We start from the raw sequence: 20,388 nt of genomic DNA on the forward strand, positions 1-20,388 counted from the left end.
GGAGCATCTTTTCCTGTGCTTTTTGATCATTTGTATATCTTCTTTGAAGAAATGTCTATTTAGGCTGGGCGCTGTGCCTCACGCCTGTAATCCCAGTGCTTTGGGAGGCCGAGGCAGGTGGATCACTCGAGCTCAGGAGTTTGAGACCAGCCTGGGGATCATGGCGAAACCCCGTCTCTGGAAAAAAATACAAAAATTAGCTGGGTGTGGAGGCTTGTGCCTGTAGTCACAGCTACTCAGGAGGCTGAGGCAGGAGAATTGCTTGAGCCCAGGAGGCGGAGGTTGCAGTGAGCTAAGATTGTGTCACTATGCTCCATACACTCCAGCCTGGGCAACAGGAGTGAAACCCTGTCTCAAAAAAAAAAAAAAAAAAAGAAAGAAAGAAAGAAATGTCTATTCAAGTCCTTTGCTCATTTTCTTTTCTTTTTTTTGAGATGGAGTCTCGTTCTGTTGCCCAGGCTGGAGTGCAGTGGCGCGATCTCGGCTCACTGCAAACTCTGCCTCCTGGGTTGACGCCATTCTCCTGCCTCAGCCTCCCTAGTAGCTGGGACTACAGGCGTCCATCACCATGCCCGGCTAATTTTTATTATTTTTTTTTTTCGTATTTTTAGTAGAGACGGGGTTTCACTGTGTTAACCACGGTGGTCTCGATCTCCTGACCTCGTGATCCGCCCACCTCGGCCTCCCAAAGTGCTGGGATTACAGGCGTAAGCCACCACGCCTGGCCATTTTTTTGTATTTTTAGTAGAGATGGGGTTTCACCGTGTTAGCCAGGATGGTCTCGATCTCCTGAACTCATGAGCCGCCTGCCTTGGCCTCCCAAAGTGCTGGGATTACAGGCGTGAGCCACCGCACCTGGCCCTTTGCTCATATTCTAATCAGATTTTTTTTTGTTGATGTTGAGGTATAGGAGTTCTTTCTATGTTCTGGATATTAAATCCTTATTCGATATATGATTTGCATGTATTTTCTTTCTTTCTTTTTTTTTTTTTTTTTTTTTTTTTTTTTGAGACGGAGTCTCGCTCTGTCGCCCAGGCTGGAGTGCAGTGGCGCAATCTCGGCTCACTGCAAGCTCCGCCTCCCGGGTTCACGCCATTCTCCTGCCTCAGCCTCTCCGAGTAGCTGGGACTACAGGCGCCCGCCACCACGCCCGGCTAATTTTTTATATTTTTAGTAGAGACGGGATTTCACCGTGGTCTCGATCTCCTGACCTCGTGATCCGCCTGCCTCGGCCTCCCAAAGTGCTGGGATTACAAGCGTGAGCCACCGCACCCGGCCTTCTTTCTTTTTTTTTTTAAAGACAGAATCTCACTCTGTCACCCAGGCTGAAGTGCAGTGGCACATTCATGGCTCACTGCAGCCTTGAGCTTCTGGGCTCAAGTGATCCTCCCACCTCAGCCACCCAAGTAACTGGGACTACAGATGTGCACCATCAAACCTGGCTAATTAAAAAAATATATATATATATTTTTTGTAAAGACGAGATCTCCCTCTGTTGCCTGGCTGGTCTTGAACTTTTGAGCTGAAGCAGTCCTCCTGCCTGGGCCTCTGAAAGTGTTGGGATTACAGGCATGAGCCACCGTACCCAGCATGTACGTGTTTTCTCCTATCATGTGGGTTGCCTTTTCACTCTGTTAATAGTGTCATTTGATACACAGAAGTTTTAGATTTTGATGGCATCTTGTTTTATTTATTTATTTATTTTTGAGACAGGGTCTCACTCTGTCGCCCAGGCTGGAGTGCAGTGGTGCAGTCACAGCTAACTGCAGCCTCGACCTCCCAGGCTTGAGCAATCCTCCTGCCTCAGTCCCCCAAGTAGCTGGGACTATAGGTGCACACCACCATGCCTCACTAATTTTTATACTTTTTGTAGAGTCAGGGTTTCACCACGCCCAGCCCGGTCTTCAACTCCTGGGCTCAGGTGATCTTCCTGCCTCCCAAAGTGCTGGGATTACTGGCGTGAGCCACCGTGCCCGAATATCATATTTTAATTTGTAATTTTCTTTGGTATGTACTCCCCCCGCTTTAATTTTAATTTTTTAAAGTACTATATACAGGCTGGGTGCGGTGGCTCATGCCTGTAATCCCAGCACTTTGGGAGGCCAAGGTGGGTGGATCACCTGAGATCAGGGGTTCAAGACCAGCCTGGCCAACATGGTGAAACCCCATCTGTACTAAAAATACAAAAATTATCCAGGCGTGGTGGTGCGTGCCTGTAATCCCAGTTACTCAGGAGGCTGAGGCAGGAGAATTGCTTGAACCCGGGAGGCGGAGGTTGCAGTGAGCCTAGATTGTGCCACTGTACCCCAACCTGTGTGACAGAGAACCCGTCTCAAAAAAAAAAAAGAAATACATACATACATACATGCCAGGTATGGTGGCACACACCCAAAATCCCAGCACTTTGGGATGCTGTGGTGGGCAGATCATTTGAGCCCAGGAATTTGAGACCAATATAGGTGAAACCCTGTCTCTACTAAATATACAAAAAAATTAGCTGAGCATGGGGATGCATGCCTGTAGTCCTAGCTACTCAGGAGGCTGAGGCACGAGAATCACTTGAACCTGGGAGGCTGAGGTTGCAGTGAGCTGAGATTGCACCACTACACTCCAGCCTAGGCAACAGAGCAAGACTCTGTCTCAGAAAAATAAAGTAATACATACAGATGGTTAAAAAATTAATGATATGAAAATATGTAAAAGTAAACATCTTCCTCTTATTCCAAAGGACTAGTCCTCTCTGGAAGTAACCACTCTTTTTTTTTTTTTTTTTTTTTGAGATGGAGTCTTGCTCTGTCGCCCAGGCTGGAGTGCAGTGGCACGATCTCGGCTCACTGCAAGCTCCGCCTCCCGGGTTCATGCCATTCTCCTGCCTCAGCCTCCCGAGTAGCTGGGACTACAGGCGCCCGCCACCACGCCTGGCTAATTTTTTGTATTTTTTAGTAGAGATGGGCTTTCACCGTGTTAGCCAGGATGGTCTCGATCTCCTGGCCTCGTGATCTGCCTGCCTCGGCCTCCAAACTGCTGGGATTACAGGCGTGAGCCACCACGCCTGGCCTGGAAGTAACCACTCTTAACAAGTTTTTCATGTTCTTCCAGAAAACTTTGCACACTAGAGCAACACAGGTGTCCTTTTAGAAAATATTATCAGCCAGGCACGGTGGCTCACGCCTGTAATCCCAGCACTTTGGGAGGCTCAGGTGGGTGGATCACCTGAGATCAGGAGTTCTGAGACCAGCCTGGCCAACATGGTGAAACCCTGTCTCTACTAAAAATACAAAAATTAGCCGGGTGTGGTGGCGGGCACCTGTAGTCCCAGCTACTTGGGAGGCTGAGGCACGAGAATTGCTAGAACCTGGGAAACAGAGGTTGCAGTGAGCCAAGATTGCGCCACTGCACTCCAGCCTGGGTGACAGAGTGAGACTCTGTCTCAAAAAAAAAGAGAAAATATTATCAAATAGGTTCATGGGGTTTTGGTTTGTTTTGACTAAAACCCTTCATTCTCCATACTGTATTTGAACAATACCTATTGATGGACATTTCTGGTATTTTCAGTTTTTGAATTTCTACACAGCCCTGGAATGAACACTTCATTTGTATGTCATCTTGTAATTGTGTACTATGTACCTTGGACATACCTTTTAAAGACTGTTGGTGGGGGGACACGTGTTTTTTGAGGAAGATGGTACTGAGGTGAGCACCCTGGCTGCCCTGAGAGTGCAGTGCCACGTTCCCCACCCTCTCACCAACCACAGGATTATGCTGAAAATGTAAATCTTTACCAATTTGATAGGCAAAAAATGGGATCTCAGCATTTTAGCCTGCATCTCTGAGTACTAACGAGGCTGAACACAAAACGAGCTTATTTTCTTTTCAGAAGCCCCTGAATGTGATGGTGATCCGCAGGGGGGAAAAACACCAGCTTAGACTTGTTCCAACACGCTGGGCAGGAAAAGGACTGCTGGGGTAAAGTATCTGTTTCTGTTGATTCTCACTGGGGCATCATTTGAATGTTTGTTAAACATGAAGCTGGAGGGGAAGGCTGGGGAGACATTGGGGAATAATGGGAACCCCCAGTTTGCATGGAAACTGCAGATAAATCCTTGTGGTAGGAACAAGACTACAGCTCTAGAAGCAGAGGGAGCCCCAGTGTCTCTCCTGGGAGTCTCTCTAGTTCATTCATGCATTGGGCATTTGCTTTAAAAGAATGAAAGAACATTGGTGAAAAGGTCAGAAGGGCTCGGCCTCTGACCTTCCTGAAGGGAGCCTCCAAACTTACGCCATTCCTTTTCTTCTTTCTTCCAGCTGCAACATTATTCCTCTGCAAAGATGATTGTCCCTGGGGAACAGTAACAGGAAAGCATCTTCCCTTGCCATGGACTTTGGTCTAGGGATTTCCAATTTGTCTTCTCTCCCTGAAGCATAAGGATCTGGAAGAGGCTTGTAACCTGAACTTCTGGGTGGTGGCAGTGCTGTGGCCCACCAGTGTAATCTCCCTGGATTAAGGCATTCTTAAAAACTTATGCTTGGCCTCTTTCGCAAATTGGGCCACGGCCCTAAATAGGAATTCCCTGGATTGTGGGCAAGTGGGCGGAAGTTATTCTGGCAGGTACTGGTGTGATTATTATTATTTTTAATAAAGAGTTTTACAGTGCTGATATACCCTGTTGTCACCCCAACTGAATTTCTTATGACCCTCCCAAACCAAAGCTCAGACGGGGTCAGAAGAGCTTCATAGAAAGTTGGGCAAAACAGGCTAGCAATTGCGAAGTCAGGCTTTGACCAACATATTTCTTTGCACTGAGGCCTTGCTGCTGTGGATACGGAAATTGCTAAGTACTGTGCTTCCTCAGCAGCTGGGCCGTTAGGGCCATAGTAGCTCCCTTTGGAGAACAGGGAAAGCCTGGAGGCTTCCCAGGTAGCCCAGCGTGGTGTGTCAGCTTCCTCTTTAGGAACCCACCAGAGGGCAGCAAGCTCCTTTCACTTCGGTAGTAAGAACCCCTCCGTTTTTGTGTGTTTTTGTTTTGTTTTCTGGAGACAGGGTCTTGCTTTGTCACCCAGGCTGGAGTGCAGTGTCGTGATCAAGGTTCACTGAAGCCTTGACCCCCGGGCACTGCCTTAGCGCCCAAGTATCTGGGACCACAGGTGTGCACCACCATGCACAGCTAATTTATTTTTTGTAGAGACAGGGTCTCCCTGTGTTGACCAGGTTGGTGTCGAACTCCTGGGCTCAAGCAGTCCTCCTACCTTGGCCTCCTAAAGTGCTGGGATCACAGGCGTCAGCCACTGTGCCCAGCTCACTGGTAGTTTGACTTTTTATAACTGAACCTCCTGGCTATGCCCTGAGATCAGCGCTATTTTGTAAACCGCTGAGGTATGGATAGGAACGAGTAGATCAGACCTCTTGAAAATACTTATTCTTCCTCCCTTCTATTTTTTGTCTCTTTTAAGATGGTAAAATGGTTCTCAGGGATTCCTGCCAATGCTTTGAATTATTTTTTTCCTCTCCATGGTATCAGTGTTCATTTCCCCAGTTCTTGCACACTACTTTCTGTTTTGGCAGTTCTGCCAGGCATGCCCTGTGTTCCTTGGGACTGGTTTTGCTGTGGTTGGATACAGATACCAGCTCGCCTTGATGGGATCGGTATTGCTGTGTGCTTCCAGCCACAGGTTCTCACACTCAATTCCAAAGCCCTCCTATTGGGTGAATTCCCTCAAACTCTATTTGACCCGACAGCCACACGTATTCCCCTCTGGTAGCCACAGACCATGCTGTGTTTACCAGTGTTTGCTGTTTAAATTGCATGTTCTAGTTCCACATATTTTCCAGTCTCTTTATAAAGTCTCAGGCTATAATAAACACAGTTTGCCTCAGTTTATCCTTTTTTATTTTAAGATGTATGCATATTAATCAAATTACCATCACTGGGGCGTGGCAGTGTGGGTGGGGAGAATTATTCACATTCTCCTAAAATGACAGCAGCAGAGAGCCTTCTGCCTCAGTGGCTCTGGCTGGTTTCCTGCAGGGCTCCCAGTGGAAACCCGTGTGGCCACCTGTTGCTGTCTTCCATGAGATGTTAGTGGAGAGCCACTTTGACGTGGAATGATCCTAACAGATTTAGCCAGACTGGTTTTGCAGAAACGCTTTGTGCTGAGAACCGCAAGCTGGTGCACCCTGTGTCATATCTGCCCCCAGCCAGCTGGAATTGTCTGCAACACGCGGTGCCCGGTGAGGAGGCAGGACAGTTGTGTGCTGCATCCGTGAGACCTGGAAATTCAATTTGCTTTTGGAAAAGAGAATTGTATCCGAGTTCATACTTCTCCAGCCCATCTTGCCAAGGTTGCGGAAAGTGAAAATTGGCAGTATTGGCCGCTGCAGCTTCTTAGGGGACGGAACCATGTGAAAAGGTGGGGATCGCACGAGCAGAGGGAGAGAAAAGCGAGGAAAGCCTATGCCGCCAGCGGCCGGCAGGGGGCACGTTGGCCACGCTCGTCACCGCTTCCTGGCACGTGACCACCGCCCTGCCCTGTCGCTTTAGGGCCTGTCGCTTCCGGCGGCGGCGGTTGCCATGGGGACGGACCTTGGGTGGCAACCAGAACTAGGGAGCTGGTGGAGAAGGTGGCCGCCGGTGGAAGGAGGCCCGGGAGGTGGCTGAGGGGTCCAGGCGGCGGGACGACTCTGGCCTTTTGAAGACCGGGGTGGGTGCTCTCTGTAAGTCCGGGGCGGAGGCCACGAGGCCCTGGCCAGGGGGCCCCCGGCCTGGCGGGGTCTGGCACCCCTTGGGGGGCGCTCACCCGACCTGGCCCTTGTGGGGCCTGGGGCGGCCCCAGGGAGACCTGAGTTGGAGGCAGAGGCCGTACCTGGGCTTTAATCCCCCCGCAGAGCCACGCACCTGGCACCCCTGCCCCAAACCCCTGCTGCTCGAACCCGGCTGTCCACATGCGCCGGCGAAGTTGGGCTCAGTCAGAAGAGGCTCGGTGGTGAGAGCCCTAGACGTGAATCAGAGCAGTAATTCTTCAGCTGGAGAAACTAAGTGCCAGAGATCTCTTTCTTACTAGCGGTGTCATCTTGAATAAGTCACTTCACCTCTCAGAGCCTCAAACTCATTCATTCATTCATTCTTTTATTATTATTATTATTTTTTACCAGAGATGAATTTGAGGAGCTGATACATTTAGTGCTGAGAAAGAAATTAAGAAATAGAAATACCTTTTCTACTCTGTACTCTTTGGGACTTTATTTTCAAAGTGTTGAGTTCTCTTATTCTAATGTCACTGAAAATGTGGGGATTTTTTTTTTGTTTGGGGTCCAACTCTTTAGGGATAAAGTATTCCTAGTTTAAACTCTTGTTTGTTGTAAGGAATAAATGGGAGAATATGTCAGAAGGCTTTCAAACTGTTCATTTCTTTGCACATTAGGATTGCTTTTCTTTCAAATAATAACAACTGCTACCATTTTTTCAAGCTGTATGTGCCAGAACTGTGTTGAGCATTTTATATATTTTATCTGTTCTCTACAACAACCCTAGAATTTAGGATTATTCTTTTTATTTTGCCCATGAGAAAATGCAGACTCTGAGGGGTAAAGTGACCTGCCCAAGGTCACAGAGCAAGTACATGGTGGAAATGGGATTCAATGCTAGGACAAGCTGACAGCAAGGCCCTTGCTTTTAACCACTAGGCTACCCTGTTTCTCGTATTCCTGTTTCTAGAATTGTTGCAAATATGTGGGTTATGCATTTCGCTGCCTGTGGGAATATGAATATATTTTAAATGAGTAAAAAGGCTACAAGGTGTTTATTCCTAGAAAGTTGACAGGCCCTGGATCAATATTTTTAAGATCTGGGCCACAAATACATATACTTTAAGATTTCCCAACTGCGCATGATGGCTCAGGCCTGTAATCCCAGCACTTTGGGAAGCCAAGGCGGGCGGATCGCTTGAGGTCAGGAGTTTAAGACCAGACTGGCCAACATGGTGAAACCCTGTCTCTACTGAAAAAATACAAAAATTAGCTGGGTGTGGTGGCAGACACCTAGTAATCCCAGTTGCTCGGGAGGCTGAGGCAGGAGAATCACTTGAACCCTGGAGGCGGAGGTTGCAGTGAGCCAAGATTGTGCCACTGCACTCCAGCCTGGGTGACAAGAGCAAAACTCTGTCTCAAAAAAAAAAAAAAAAAATTTCCCACAAATGTGACTTTTTTTTTTTTTTTTTTTTTTTTTTTTTTTTTTTTTTGAGAGAGGGTCTCACTCTGTTGCCCAGGCTGGACTGCAGTGGCATGATCTTGGCTCACTGCAACCTCCGCCTCCCGAGTCCAGGCGATTCTCCTGCCTCAGCCTTCTTAGTAGCTCGGATTACAGGCACCACCACCACACCTGGCTAACTTTTTGTATTTTTAGTAGGGATGGGGTTTCACCATGTTGGCCAGGCTGGTCTCAAACACCTGACCTCAAGTGATCCTCCCGCCTCAGCCTCCCAAAGTGTTGGGATTACAGGCGTGAGCCACTGTGCCTGGCCAGAAATATGACATTCTTTTTTTATTTTTATTTTTGAGACAGAATTTTGCTCTTGTTACCCAGGCTGGAATGCAATGGTGTGATCTTGGCTCACTGCAACCTCTGCCTCCCAGGTTCAAGTGATTCTCCTGCCTCAGCCTCCCCAGTAGCTGGGATTACAGGCGCCCGCCACCACACCCAGCTAATTTTTTTATTTTTAGTAGAAACGGGGTTTCATCATGTTGGCCAGGCTGGTCTCAAACTCCTGACGTCAGGTGATCCATCTGCCTTGGCCTCCCAAAGTGCTGGGATTATAGGCATGAGCCACCGTGCCTGGCCAGAAACACGACATTCTTTTTATTCCTGTGGAAAGGGAACAAAGCCATTTGTGCACATTTCATCAATAGGTTAGTGCACTAGGAGATGGAAATGGGAAGCCGAGGGCCGGCTGGTTATTATGGTCAAAATCTCTCTAGAGGAAACTCTACAGAGAAGAATGTCAGATGCAGAAGAAGCTCCCCGAGAAGCAACAGGAGAAAATGGAGAAACAGAAATGAAAGAAGAGGAGGAAGCCAATCCAAATTATAAAGAAGTAGAAGATCCACAACAGGAATCAAAAGATGACACATTAGCATGGAGAGAGTCTCAGGAGGAGGAGAGGAAAACAGGTGAAGAGGAAGGGGAGGAGGAGGAGGGGAAGGAGGACAAAAAGATTGTCATGGAAGAAACTGAGGAAAAGGCTGGAGAAGCCCAGGAGAAGGAGGCTTCAGGAATACAGGAAGAAACCACAGTGGAGCCCCAAGAAGTCACAGAGTCCACAAGCCGTTTGGAGGCACAGATTACCGATTCCCAGTCAATCACGTCAGGAATTTTCCCAGTAAGTAGTCATCTTAATTCATTCATCAATTCATTTGGAATCATTAATTGAATGCTTAGTATAGGCCAGACTATGGGAACACAAAACCAAATAAGGTACAATGCATTCCTTTTTTTTTTTTTTTTTGAGACAGAGTCTCACTGTTGCCCAGGCTGGAGTGCCGGGGCACAATCTCAGCCTGCTGCAACCTCCGCCTCCTGGGTTCAAGCTATTCTCCTGCCTCAGTCTCCTGAGTAGCTAAGATACAGGCATCCGCCACCACACCCGGCTAATGTTTTATATTTTCAGTAGAGATGGGGTTTCGGTCTTACCATGTTGGCCAGACTGGTCTCAAACGCATGACCTCAAATGATCTGCCCACCTTGGCCTCCCAAAGTGCTGGGATTACAGGCACACGCCACCATGCCTGGCCACAATCCATTCTTTTTTTTTTTTGAGACAGAATTTCACTCTTGTTGCCCAGGCTGGAGTGCAATGGCGTGATCTTGGCTCACTGCAACCTCCGCCCCCCGGGTTCAAGTGATTCTCCTGCCTCAGCCTCCTGAGTAGCTGAGATTACAGGCGTCCGCCACCTCGCCTGGCTGATTTTTTTGTATTTTTAGTAGAGGCAGGCTCTCACTTATGTTGGCCAGGCTGGTCTCAAACTCCTGACCTCAGGTTATCCACCAGCTTTGGCCTCCCAAAGTGCTAGGAGCCCCCGCACCTGGCCACAATCCATTCTTTTAAGGAGCTCTAAGGTGTGTAGGGAGGCAGACCTATGAGTGCAGTGACTGAAAGATGCACAGGAGATGAAACAGGGCCTCTTAACTCAGTTTGGAGGATGGCCAGGGAAAGCTTCCTGGAGGAGGTGTGTGCCACAGCTGAGGTGCTCGCCTTAGAATGGAGTCAATATGATAATAAGAGTGTAGGCTTCCCACAGACTGCTCCCAGTAGGAGAACTTAGCTGTGCCCTAAGAAAAGGTCACTGCCTGTAGCTAGTCAGCCTTTTGGAGACCACTAGTGCCACTTAGAAGAATGATTTTGCCATTGTGGGTCTGCTGGTAGGCCAAGAATAAACTCGAACACACCTATGTTTGTCCTGTTCTTTTCTTTTCTTTTTTTTTCTTTTTTGAGATGAAGTCTCGCTCTGTCGCCCAGGCTGGAGTGCAGTGGTGCAGTCTTGGCTCACTGCAAGCTCCGCCTCCTGGGTTCATGCCATTCTCCTGCCTCAGCCTCCCAAGTAGCTGGGACTACAGGTGCCCACCACCACACTCGGCTAATTTTTTGTTTTTGTATTTTTGGTAGAGACAGGGTTTCACTGTGTTAGCCAGGATGGTCTCTATCTCCTGACCTCGTGATCCGCCTGCCTCGGCCTCCCAAAGTGCTGGGATTACAGGCGTGAGCCACCGTGCCCGGCTGTTTTCTTATCTTTTCCTTTTCCCTTTCCCCTCCCCGCTCCTCCCCTTCCTGTCCCTTCTCCTCTCCTCTCATCCCTCCTTCCTTCCTGGGGTCTCACTTTGTCATCTAGGCTGGAGTACAGTGGCATGATCTTTCACAAGCAGCCTCGACCTCCCAGGCTCAAGCAATCCTCCCACCTCAGCCTCCTGAGTAGCTGGGACTACAGGCATGCACCACGACGCCCAACTAATTTTGTTCATTTTTGGTAGAGATAAGGTGGCACTGTGTTGCCTAGGCTGGTCTTGAACTCCTGGGCTCAAGTGATCCTCCCCTCTTGGCCTCCCAAAGTGTTGGGATTACAGGTGTGACCTATTATACCCCATCTTGTTTTGTTTTTTAAGCACAAAATGTTCCAGCCTCTTTTAAAAAACATTTCATAATTCCTAGGTGAGGCTAACACTAAGACTGGCTGACTAGAAATAGAAAAGGTGAATAAATGGTGAGTAGCAGCATGTACTGTATGTGGAATCATGATCTTTTATTTCTTTTTAAAGAAAACCCAAAGAGGTAGCAAGTCAAAGCTTTCCTTACAATTGGATGATGCAGAAACAGATGAGCTTTTAAGAGACCTGAGCACACAACTTGAATTTCTTGATTTGGATCAAATCAGTCCTGAGGAACAACAGATTAGTTCCCCTGAAAGGCAGCCGTCAGGAGAGCTTGAGGAGAAAACCGACCGGATGCCCCAAGATGAACTGGGACGAGAAAGAAGGGACTTGGAGCCAGAAAACAGAGAGGAGGGACAAGAAAGGAGACTATCCGACATCCAGTCCAAAGCAGGGATCTCCCGGGAGTCACTGGTGTCCAGCACCACAGAGGACATTCTGTTTCAAAAGGATGAAAAGGATAAAAGCGCCCTGGTGTATCCCTTGGTAAGTGTAATGCTTTTAAATCTCTTCCAGCGCTTTGAGAGTGTTGTGCAATAGGGGAATTTTATGCATGTTGGGGGAAAAAGAATACCACCAGAAGGATACTTTTTAAACTAATAATAGACTTGTATTTTTTTTTTTTTTTTAGACAGAGTCTTGCTCTGTCGCCCAGGCTGGAGTGCAGTGGCACAATCTTGGCTCACTGCAGCCTCTGCCTCCCAGGTTCAAGCAATTCTTGTGCCTCAGTCTCCTGAGTAGCTAGGATTACAGGCATGAGCCACCACGCCCGGCTAATTTTTGTATTTTTAGTAGAGATGGCATCTTGCCATGTTGGCCAGGTTGGTCTTGAACTCCTGACCTCAGGTCATCCACTTGCTTTGGCCTCCCAAAGTGCTGGGATTACAGGTGTGAGCCACCACGCCTGGCCTAGACTTGTGTCTTTTAAAGTTCGGTTAAGAGCTCCAACTGGAACATGTGTGACTGAACATGAACTTGAGAGCGGCATCTGGGTTCAATGGTGTTGCTCAGCAGGCAGGAAATTCCAGACATAGTTTGTCTGTTGCATAGGGTGCTATTTCACATGGGAGATTCAAACTCCATTCCACCCCTTTCCCCAGCTTCCTCCTCCCCCTTTCCTTCTCGCTTCCTCTCCCTCTTCTTCCCTTCCCTCTTCTTCCCCTCCCCTCTCCTTTCCCTTTTCTCTCCTCCCCTCCTGTCTCCTCTCCTTTTTCTCTCTCACATTGTAAAATTCCTCCTTCATGCCACCAATTCTGCCCCTTCCCCTTCTTGCCTCACCTCTTCTGCCTTTATCTTTACATGCCCCCAAAACCATCCATTCCAAGAGGGTCCCAGAGTGGAAGGTAATGGAGTAGTGAAAGCTGCCGTGAAAAGCCCCAGGCAGTCCAGAGGAATCTGCCTTTGCCACTGCTGAAAATATTCCAGGGAGGCACCATCTGCGAGGAGTAAAAATATTATCATTTACCAAGAGAAGGAAAAGGAGGAGTTTTTTCCTTCTTCCTCCATCTGCTACTTTCTGAAAATTGTTTCCTAGGATTCATCCTTCCTGTAGATTCATGCCTTTGGAAGATGTGGAAGTGATTGAATGGATATCAAATACTTAATGTAGTTCCTAAGACATAGTGAGTACTCAATAAGTGTCCGCAACTGTGTGTCAATGATGATGACGGTGGCAAGATGTCTGGAGGGAAATGCAGGCAACTGAAAACCTCCTTTCTGCAGATTGGCTTCATTTGAGCCCAGTGTGACAGCCTCTCTCCCATAGCTTGCAACTGTTCAGTCTGAGAGAAAGAATAAATGAGCTTTAGGGCCCACAAAGACTCTTGTCTTGTTTAGCCAGCAAACATGAATCAGGTAATGTCTCTAAGGAGAAGGTGTATTCTTTGTGTCAGGGGCACAGCTATCTGGACTTGGCAAGAACCACTCCCCAAGTTTTGGGTCTCGCTTAGCCTTGGTCTCACTGCAGAACCAAAACGGCAAAACCAAGATTTTTCTATACTGTCTCCCTTTGCAAATTACTTTAGCTTTTATTTATTTATTTATTTTTTGAGACGGAGTCTCGCTGTGTCACCCAGGCTGGAGTGCAGTGGCGTGATCTTGGATCACTGCAACCTCCACCTCCTAGGTTCAAGCGATTCTCCTGCCTCAGCCTCCCGAGTAGCTGGGATTACAGGTGCCCGCCACCACACCCAGCTAATTTTTTATAATTATTTATTTATTTTTTTTAGTAGAGAGGGAGTTTCACCATGTTAGCCAGGATGGTCTCGATCTCCTGACCACGCAATCTGCCCACCTAGGCCTCCCAAAGTGCTGGGATTACAGGCCTAAGCCACCGTGCCCGGCGTTCTTTAAGAGACAGAGAGCCCTGCTGTGTTGCCCAGGCTGGACTAGAACTCAATCCTTCCACTTCAGCCTCCTGAAATTTCTTTAGCTTATTGCATGTATCTTCTTTCTTCTTTCTTTTTCCTTTTCTTTCTCTCTCCTTTATTATTTTTTTCTTTTTGTTTATTTTGAGACAGGCTCTCACTCTGTCGCCCAGACTGGAGTGCAGTAGTGCGATCATGGTTCACTGCAACCTCCGTCTCCTGGGTTCAATGGATCTTCCCACCTCAGCCTCCCAGTATCTGGGACTACAGGCGTGTATCACCACACCCAGCTAATTTTAAAAATCTTTTTTAGAGATGGGGTCTCACTATGTCTCTCAGGCTGGTCTTGAACTCCTAAGCTCAAGCAATCCTTCTGCCTTGGCCTCCCAAAGTGTTGAGATTATAGGTGTGAGCTACCGTACCTGGCCTCTATTTTTTCTTTTTGTTAAAACTATTCAGTGTTGGCTGGGCTCGGTGGCTCACACCTGTAATCCCAGCACTTTGGGAGGCCGAGGTGGGTGGATCACCTGAGATCAGGAGTTAAAGACCAGCCTGACCAACATGGTGAAACCCCTCTCTACTAAAAATACAAAATCACCCGGGCGTGGTGGCACATGCCTGTAATCCCAGCTACTTAGGAGGCTGAGCCAGGAGAATCGCTTGAACCCAGGAAGGCAGAAGTTGCAGTGAGCCAAGATGGCGCCATTGCACTTCAGCCTGGGTAATAGAATGAGACTCTGTTTAAAACAAACAAATAAACAAAAACTATTCAGTGTTATTTGTAAAAAATGCAGACAACTTATACATGTTTGAAGGCAAAGATTCTTCTTCCTACACACACCCCCACCCAATCTCATTTCCCTATGTAATAATTCCTGCCACAGTTTGCTGTGACTGCTCCTCTCCTGCCACAGTTTGCTGTGACTGCTCCTCTCCTGACCTTGTTCTGTGCATGTACAGCATGTTATCTGTGTACCCATGCCTGTGCGTATGCTCACATGGCTCACATTTAGGTTTTGTGTTGTTTGGGTTTTTTTGTTTTTTTTTACCGGTGACATAATCCTGCATTTTTACAAAATGTTTTTCCACTTAATACGTCTTAGAAGGTTTCTTGTATCAGTGCATGTATCTCTACTTCCTCTTTTTGTTTTTCTTTTTTTGAGATGGAGTCGCACTCTCACCCAGGCTGGAGTGCAGTGGTGCTATCTTGGCTCACTGCAACCTCTGCCTCCCTGGGTTCAAGTGATTCTCCTGCCTCAGCCTCTCATGTAGCTGGGATTACAGGCACGCACCACCATGCCCAGCTAACTTTTGTATTTTTGTAGACACAGGGTTTCACCATGTAGGCCAGGCTGGTCTTGAGCTCCTGACCTCAGGTGATCCACCCACCTCAGTCTCCCAAAGTGTTGGAATTACAGGCATGAGCCACTGTGCCCAGCCCACTTCCTCTTTTTAAATGTAACTGTTCCCCTTTCTGTGGCCATTTACGTTGCTTCTAATTTCTCGCTGTGACACAAGGTCCTACAGTGAACGTGCTCCTCCATCTCTCCTGTGTCCACAGTATCCTCCTTTTCCTTTGGGGTCCTCTTCTTAGTGCTAAGGCCTGTACTAGCTCCCAGTGTTCACGGTAAATAGACATGACTGTGGATCCCACCTCCAGCTAGGAAACAAGGCAATCACGTATTTATGAGCAGGAATCTTATGAATATCAAATACAGTGAAATCTCGTTTTGACAGCAAAGTTTTATTTTCCAGATTAGTATGTTTTAGAAAAAGATTGATGTAAGCTGTGGCTATCTCCATAATCATCTGTCATGCATGTTAAAACTTCTGCAAAACACGATGATTAATACTATTTGATTTCCGTGATTGTGAACACTGCTCGAGTGGGGTTGTTCTGTTACCACTAAGTGAAGTCAGCCTCGTGGTGACCCGGGAAGAGCTGTTGTGGCTGAAGACAGGAGTCCTTTTAGGAATGTTTTCTTTTTGTAACTAATTCATTAAATGGCAAAATAAATTTCCAGGAAGATGATCCTTTTAGGATTAGCAAGTTTCCAAAAGAACAATTTCATTTGAATAAATCAGCTTTTAAGAAACAGCAAAATATTAAATAATTCTGTTCCTAGAAGTTGCAGCTTGAGACAATTATGATTCCATAATTCTACCACTCACACCCACACAATAAGAGATCTAAATATAAATATAAATTATAGGGAATGAGCAGATGGAAACAGGAGAGGATGGGGAATTAGGAATGTAGGAGAGAGAAATTGGCCACATTACCTGCTATGTCTGTCTTGGGGAGAAACAATTTAATTTTATAAGTATTGTTCAAAGATAAGAAAGGAAACTTACCAGATTTTGCTTCTATGTTCCAATTTAAGTCACTGATTCTTAGCAACGCAACGCATCACCTTCAGCACTCTACTGCATTTGGTTACTTGACCCTAGATAGTTTTATATATATATATATATATATATTTTTTTTTTTTTTTTGGAGACAGGGTCTTGCTCTGTTGCTCAGGCTGGAGTGCAGCATTACGATCTCGGCTCACAGCAACCTCCACCTCCTAGGCTCAGTCAATCCTCCTGCTTCAGCCTCCTGAGTAGATAGGATTACAGGTGCACACCACCATGCCCGGCTAATTTTTGTATTTTTTTTTTTTGAGACTGAGTCTTGCTCTGTCACCCAGGCTGGAATGCAGTGGCACAATCTCACTCACTGCAGGCTCCGCCTCCCGGGTTCATGCCATTGTCCTGCCTGAGCCTCCCGAGTAGCTGGGACTACAGGCGCCCGCCACCACACCCAGTTAATTTTTTTTTTTTTTTTTTTTTTTTTTTGAGAAGGAGTCTCGCTCTTTCACCCAGGCTAGAGTGCAGTGGCGCAATCTCGGCTCACTGCAGGCTCCGCCCTCCAGGGTTCAGGCCATTCTCCTGCCTCAGCCTCCTGCGTAGCTGGGACTACAGGCACCTGCCACCTCGCCCGGCTAATTTTTTGTATTTTTAGTAGAGACGGGGTTTCACCATGTTAGCCAGGATGGTCTCAATCTCCTGACCTCGTGATCCATGCGCCTCGGCCTCCCAAAGTGCTGGGATTACAGGCGTGAGCCACCACACCCGGCCACGCCCGGCTGATTTTTTATATTTTTAGTAGAGACAGGGTTTGACCGTGTTAGCCGGGATGGTCTCGATCTCCTGACCTCATGATCCACCCGCCTCGGCCTCCCAAAGTGCTGGGATTACAGGCGTGAGCCACTGTGCCCGGCCATTTTTGTATTTTTTTTTAGAGATGGGGTTTCACTATGTTGCCCAGGCTGGTCTTTAACTCCTGGGATCAAGCAATCCACTCACCTCGGCCTCCCAAAGTTCTGGGATTACAGACGTGAGCCACTGCACCCTGCCTGGATTTTATTTTTGAGCAGTTTTAGGTTTATAGAAAAATTGAAGGCCGGGAGCAGTGGCTCATGCCTGTAATCCCAGCACTTTGGGAGACTGAGGCAGGCGGATCATGAGATGGAGAGATTGAGACCATCCTGGCCAATGTGGTGAAACCCTGTCTCTACTAAAAATATAAAAATTAGCTGGACATGGTGGTGCATGCCTGTAGTCCCAGCTACTCAGGAGGCTGAGGCAGGAGACTCTCTTGAACCCAGGAGGTGGAGGCTGCAGTCAGCCGAGATCGTGCCACTGCACTGCAGCCTGGTGACAGAGCGAGACTCCGTCTCAAAAAAAAACAAAAAAAGAAAAAAAAATTGAGCTGAATGTACACAGGGCGCCCTCATATTCCTCTGCACATCCCTCCTCTCCCAGTTTTCCCTTTTATTCACATCCTGGATGAGTGTGGTTCATCCATTAGCACTGATGAGCCAATACTGGTACCTTATTATTAACCTAAGTCCATAGTGTACATTGGGGGTCACTCTGTGTGTCATGTTTATTATGGGCCTGGACAAATGTATCCTGATATGTACCCAGCATTCTAGTATCATACAAATAGATTCATGCCCTGAAACCCCCTGTCCTCCACCTATCCATCCTTCCCTTCCTCCCCTGAGCCCTGGCAACCACTGATCTTTTTATTTTTTTTTTGAGACAGGGTCTTGCTCTGTTGCCCAGGCTGGAGTGCAGTGGTGTGATCTCAGCTCGCTATAACCTCCGCCTCCTGGGTTCAAGCAATTCTCTTGGCTCAGCCTCCCAAGTAGCTGGGATTACAGGCACGTGCCACCACACCTGGCTAATTTTTGTATTTTCAGTAGAGACGGGGTTTCATCATGTTGACCAGGCTGGTCTTGAACTCCTGACCTGAGATGATCCACCCGCCTCGGCCTCCCAAAGTGTTGGGATTACAGGCGTGAGCCACTGTGCCAGGCCACACTGATCTTTTTATTGTCTCCGTAGTTCTACCTTTTCTAGAAAGTCGTAGTTGGAATCATGTAACATGCAGCCTTTTCAGATTGGCTTCATTCACTTACTAACATGCATGTAACTTTCCTCCATACCTTTTTGTGGCTTGTTAGCCCTTTTTTTTTCCTCGTTGAATAATATTGCATTGTCTGGATGGGCCACAGTTGGTTTATTCTTAATTTTTAACAAATACTTTGAGCTGGACGCCGTTGCCCACTGCTGTAATTCCAGCACTTTGGGAGGCCGAGGCAGGCGGATCATGAGGTCGAGAGATCAAGACCATCCTGGCCAACATGGTGAAACCCCGTCTCTACTAAAAATACAAAAAGTAGCTGGATGTGGTGGTGCGTGCCTGTACTCCAAGCTACTCAGGAGGTTGAGGCAGGAGAATCACTTGAACCTGGGAGGCGGAGTGAACAGTGAGCTGAGATCGTGCCACTGCACTCCAGCCTGGCAACAGAGTAAGACTCCGTCCCCCCCGCAAAACCAAAAGAAACACAAAAAACTTTGAACACAAAACTAGTACATAAATAAACTAGTATTGAAGTAAAAGCAGTAGTCAGATTTATTGTACTTATAATTTTTCATTTCATAAAATTTTAATTTTGGGTTTATTCCAGGCAATACAGAATTTTTAATTCTTCTGAAGAGATTTTGTCTCTTCATCCTTTATCCTTCCAGTAGAAATAGTACATAGGGACCAAATACCCAGGCTGAATAATTAACCGCCTTTCTTTTTTTTTTCTTTTTTTTTGAGATGGAGTATCACTCTGTCATCCAGGCTGGAGTGCAGTGGCATGATCTCAGCTCACTGCAACCTCCGCCTCCCAGGTTCAAGTGATTCTCCAGCCTCAGCCTCCTGAGTAGCTGGGAGTAAAGGTGCGTGCCACTACGCCTGGCTAATTTTTGTATTTTTAGTAGAGATGAGGTTTCACCATTTTGGCCAGGCTGGTCTAGAACCCTCAACCTCAGGTGATCCACCCACCTCATCCTCCCAAAGTGCTGGGATTACAGCATGAGACAGGGCTCCCAGCCTATTTGCCTTTCTTATAAAGTTACATAATGACTTCATTGTAACTTGTCTACTCTACATGCTTTTAGAAAGTAAATGGAATTTCACAACATTAGGTGCTCACTGTGTGTCTGGTAACTGAACAAAGTCTAGGTCCTGGGGAGTTGAAGAAAAGGAATTTATTTCTGTGTATTGTTGAAGGCTTTCTTTTCTAATGGAGATATAATTAACCCTTTAAATTCACCCTTTAAATTTTTTTTTAAATTGTGGTAAAATACATAGAACATTAACGTTGCCATCTTAACCTTTTTTTCTCACACTGTCGCCTGGGTGGAGTGCGATGGTGTGATCTCGGCTCACTGCAGCCTCCGCCTCCTGGGTTCAAGCGATTCTCCTGCCTCAGCCTCCCAAGTAGCTGAGATTACAGGCATGCATCACCACGCCCAGCTACTTTTCGTATTTCTAATAGAGACAGGGTTTCACCATGTTGGCCAGGTTGGTCTCGAACTCCCGACTTCAGGTGATCCGGCCGCCTCAGCCTCCCAAAGTGCTGGGATTACAGGCATGAGCCACCATGCCTGGCTGAGGACTTTCTTAAAGTGGTTCCTCTTCACTGGACTGTTGATGTGAAATCCTTCCCCTCCAGCGAGTTCCTGGAGCCCCAGCTCTGGGCTGAACACGCTGTAATGTCTTGCTGATTTTGCCCTTGTCTTCCAGACCATGACCTGGTCGTTTGGATGGAACAGTTCTCTTCCTGTTTACTATATTCGAGAGGAAAAGCAGAGAGTTCTTCTGTATGTTTGCGCTCACACTGCGATCATCTACAACGTGTTCAGGAATAATCAATACCACCTCCAGGTATGCAGGGATTTCGTTCCTACAGGTAGGGGAGTTGTCTTCAACTTGTGTGTGGTATTTTGTTTTGTATCTCAAGGGCTGACTTCATTCTATCACTGTCGTATTTTCCCACTCTCCTTGGAACTAAAAGCAATCCTGTCTTTAGAAACACATGGTATTGTTTATTGTCTCTCTGTTTCTAATCAGAATCAACTTACAAAACAGCAGTTGATATTAATTTTATAGTGAGAATTTAAAACATCTGTATTTTTTACACTTCTGCAAAAATGTGGACAGCGTAGATCATATCTCCACAGATATAACACAAAGGGCAGCTATTCAGCAGGGTGCCGACCTCACGGACGCTTACACACGTCTCTAGTTTTCAAAGGGCTTTCATCTTATAACTGTACCGAGAAGTGGGTATTCATATACCCATTTTACAGAAGAAGAAACTGAGGCTCAGAGTGGTTTAAGTGACTTGCCCAAGACTGTACTAGTAAACAATGACTCTACATCTCCTGTCTTGAAAGTGTTAAGTAGGTCAGTTGTCCTTTTATCCCTCCCTTCTTTC

At 47.0% G+C, this 20,388-nt stretch overlaps 2 protein-coding genes across 7 annotated transcripts in view; both read left to right on the forward strand.

The window, feature by feature from the left end:
• Window positions 1-4,662, forward strand: part of PSMD9 (proteasome 26S subunit, non-ATPase 9) — a 29,402-nt gene extending 24,740 nt beyond the window's left edge. For both annotated transcript variants that reach the window (XM_055236994.2, XM_055236996.2), the window contains 2 exons: window positions 3,878-3,966; window positions 4,306-4,662. In XM_055236994.2, the coding sequence (XP_055092969.1) occupies window positions 3,878-3,966; window positions 4,306-4,333 (117 nt within the window). In that variant the 3' untranslated portion in view covers window positions 4,334-4,662. The remainder of the gene's footprint in view (window positions 1-3,877; window positions 3,967-4,305) is intronic.
• A 1,452-nt stretch (window positions 4,663-6,114) lies between these two features.
• Window positions 6,115-20,388, forward strand: part of CFAP251 (cilia and flagella associated protein 251) — an 84,993-nt gene continuing 70,719 nt past the window's right edge. Inside the window, exons 1-4 of one of the 5 annotated variants that reach the window (XM_055236961.2) lie at window positions 6,115-6,712; window positions 8,972-9,372; window positions 11,304-11,681; window positions 19,695-19,835. In XM_055236961.2, the coding sequence (XP_055092936.1) occupies window positions 8,992-9,372; window positions 11,304-11,681; window positions 19,695-19,835 (900 nt within the window). In that variant the 5' untranslated portion in view covers window positions 6,115-6,712; window positions 8,972-8,991. Of the gene's footprint in view, window positions 6,713-6,757; window positions 6,982-8,971; window positions 9,373-11,303; window positions 11,682-19,694; window positions 19,836-20,388 lie in introns of those variants that run through there. The other 4 variants (XM_063614651.1, XM_055236958.2, XM_055236959.2 and 1 more) reach the window with 4 other exon arrangements.

This window comes from Symphalangus syndactylus, chromosome 13 (assembly GCF_028878055.3).
Source record: "Symphalangus syndactylus isolate Jambi chromosome 13, NHGRI_mSymSyn1-v2.1_pri, whole genome shotgun sequence".
Taxonomy (NCBI): domain Eukaryota; kingdom Metazoa; phylum Chordata; class Mammalia; order Primates; family Hylobatidae; genus Symphalangus; species Symphalangus syndactylus.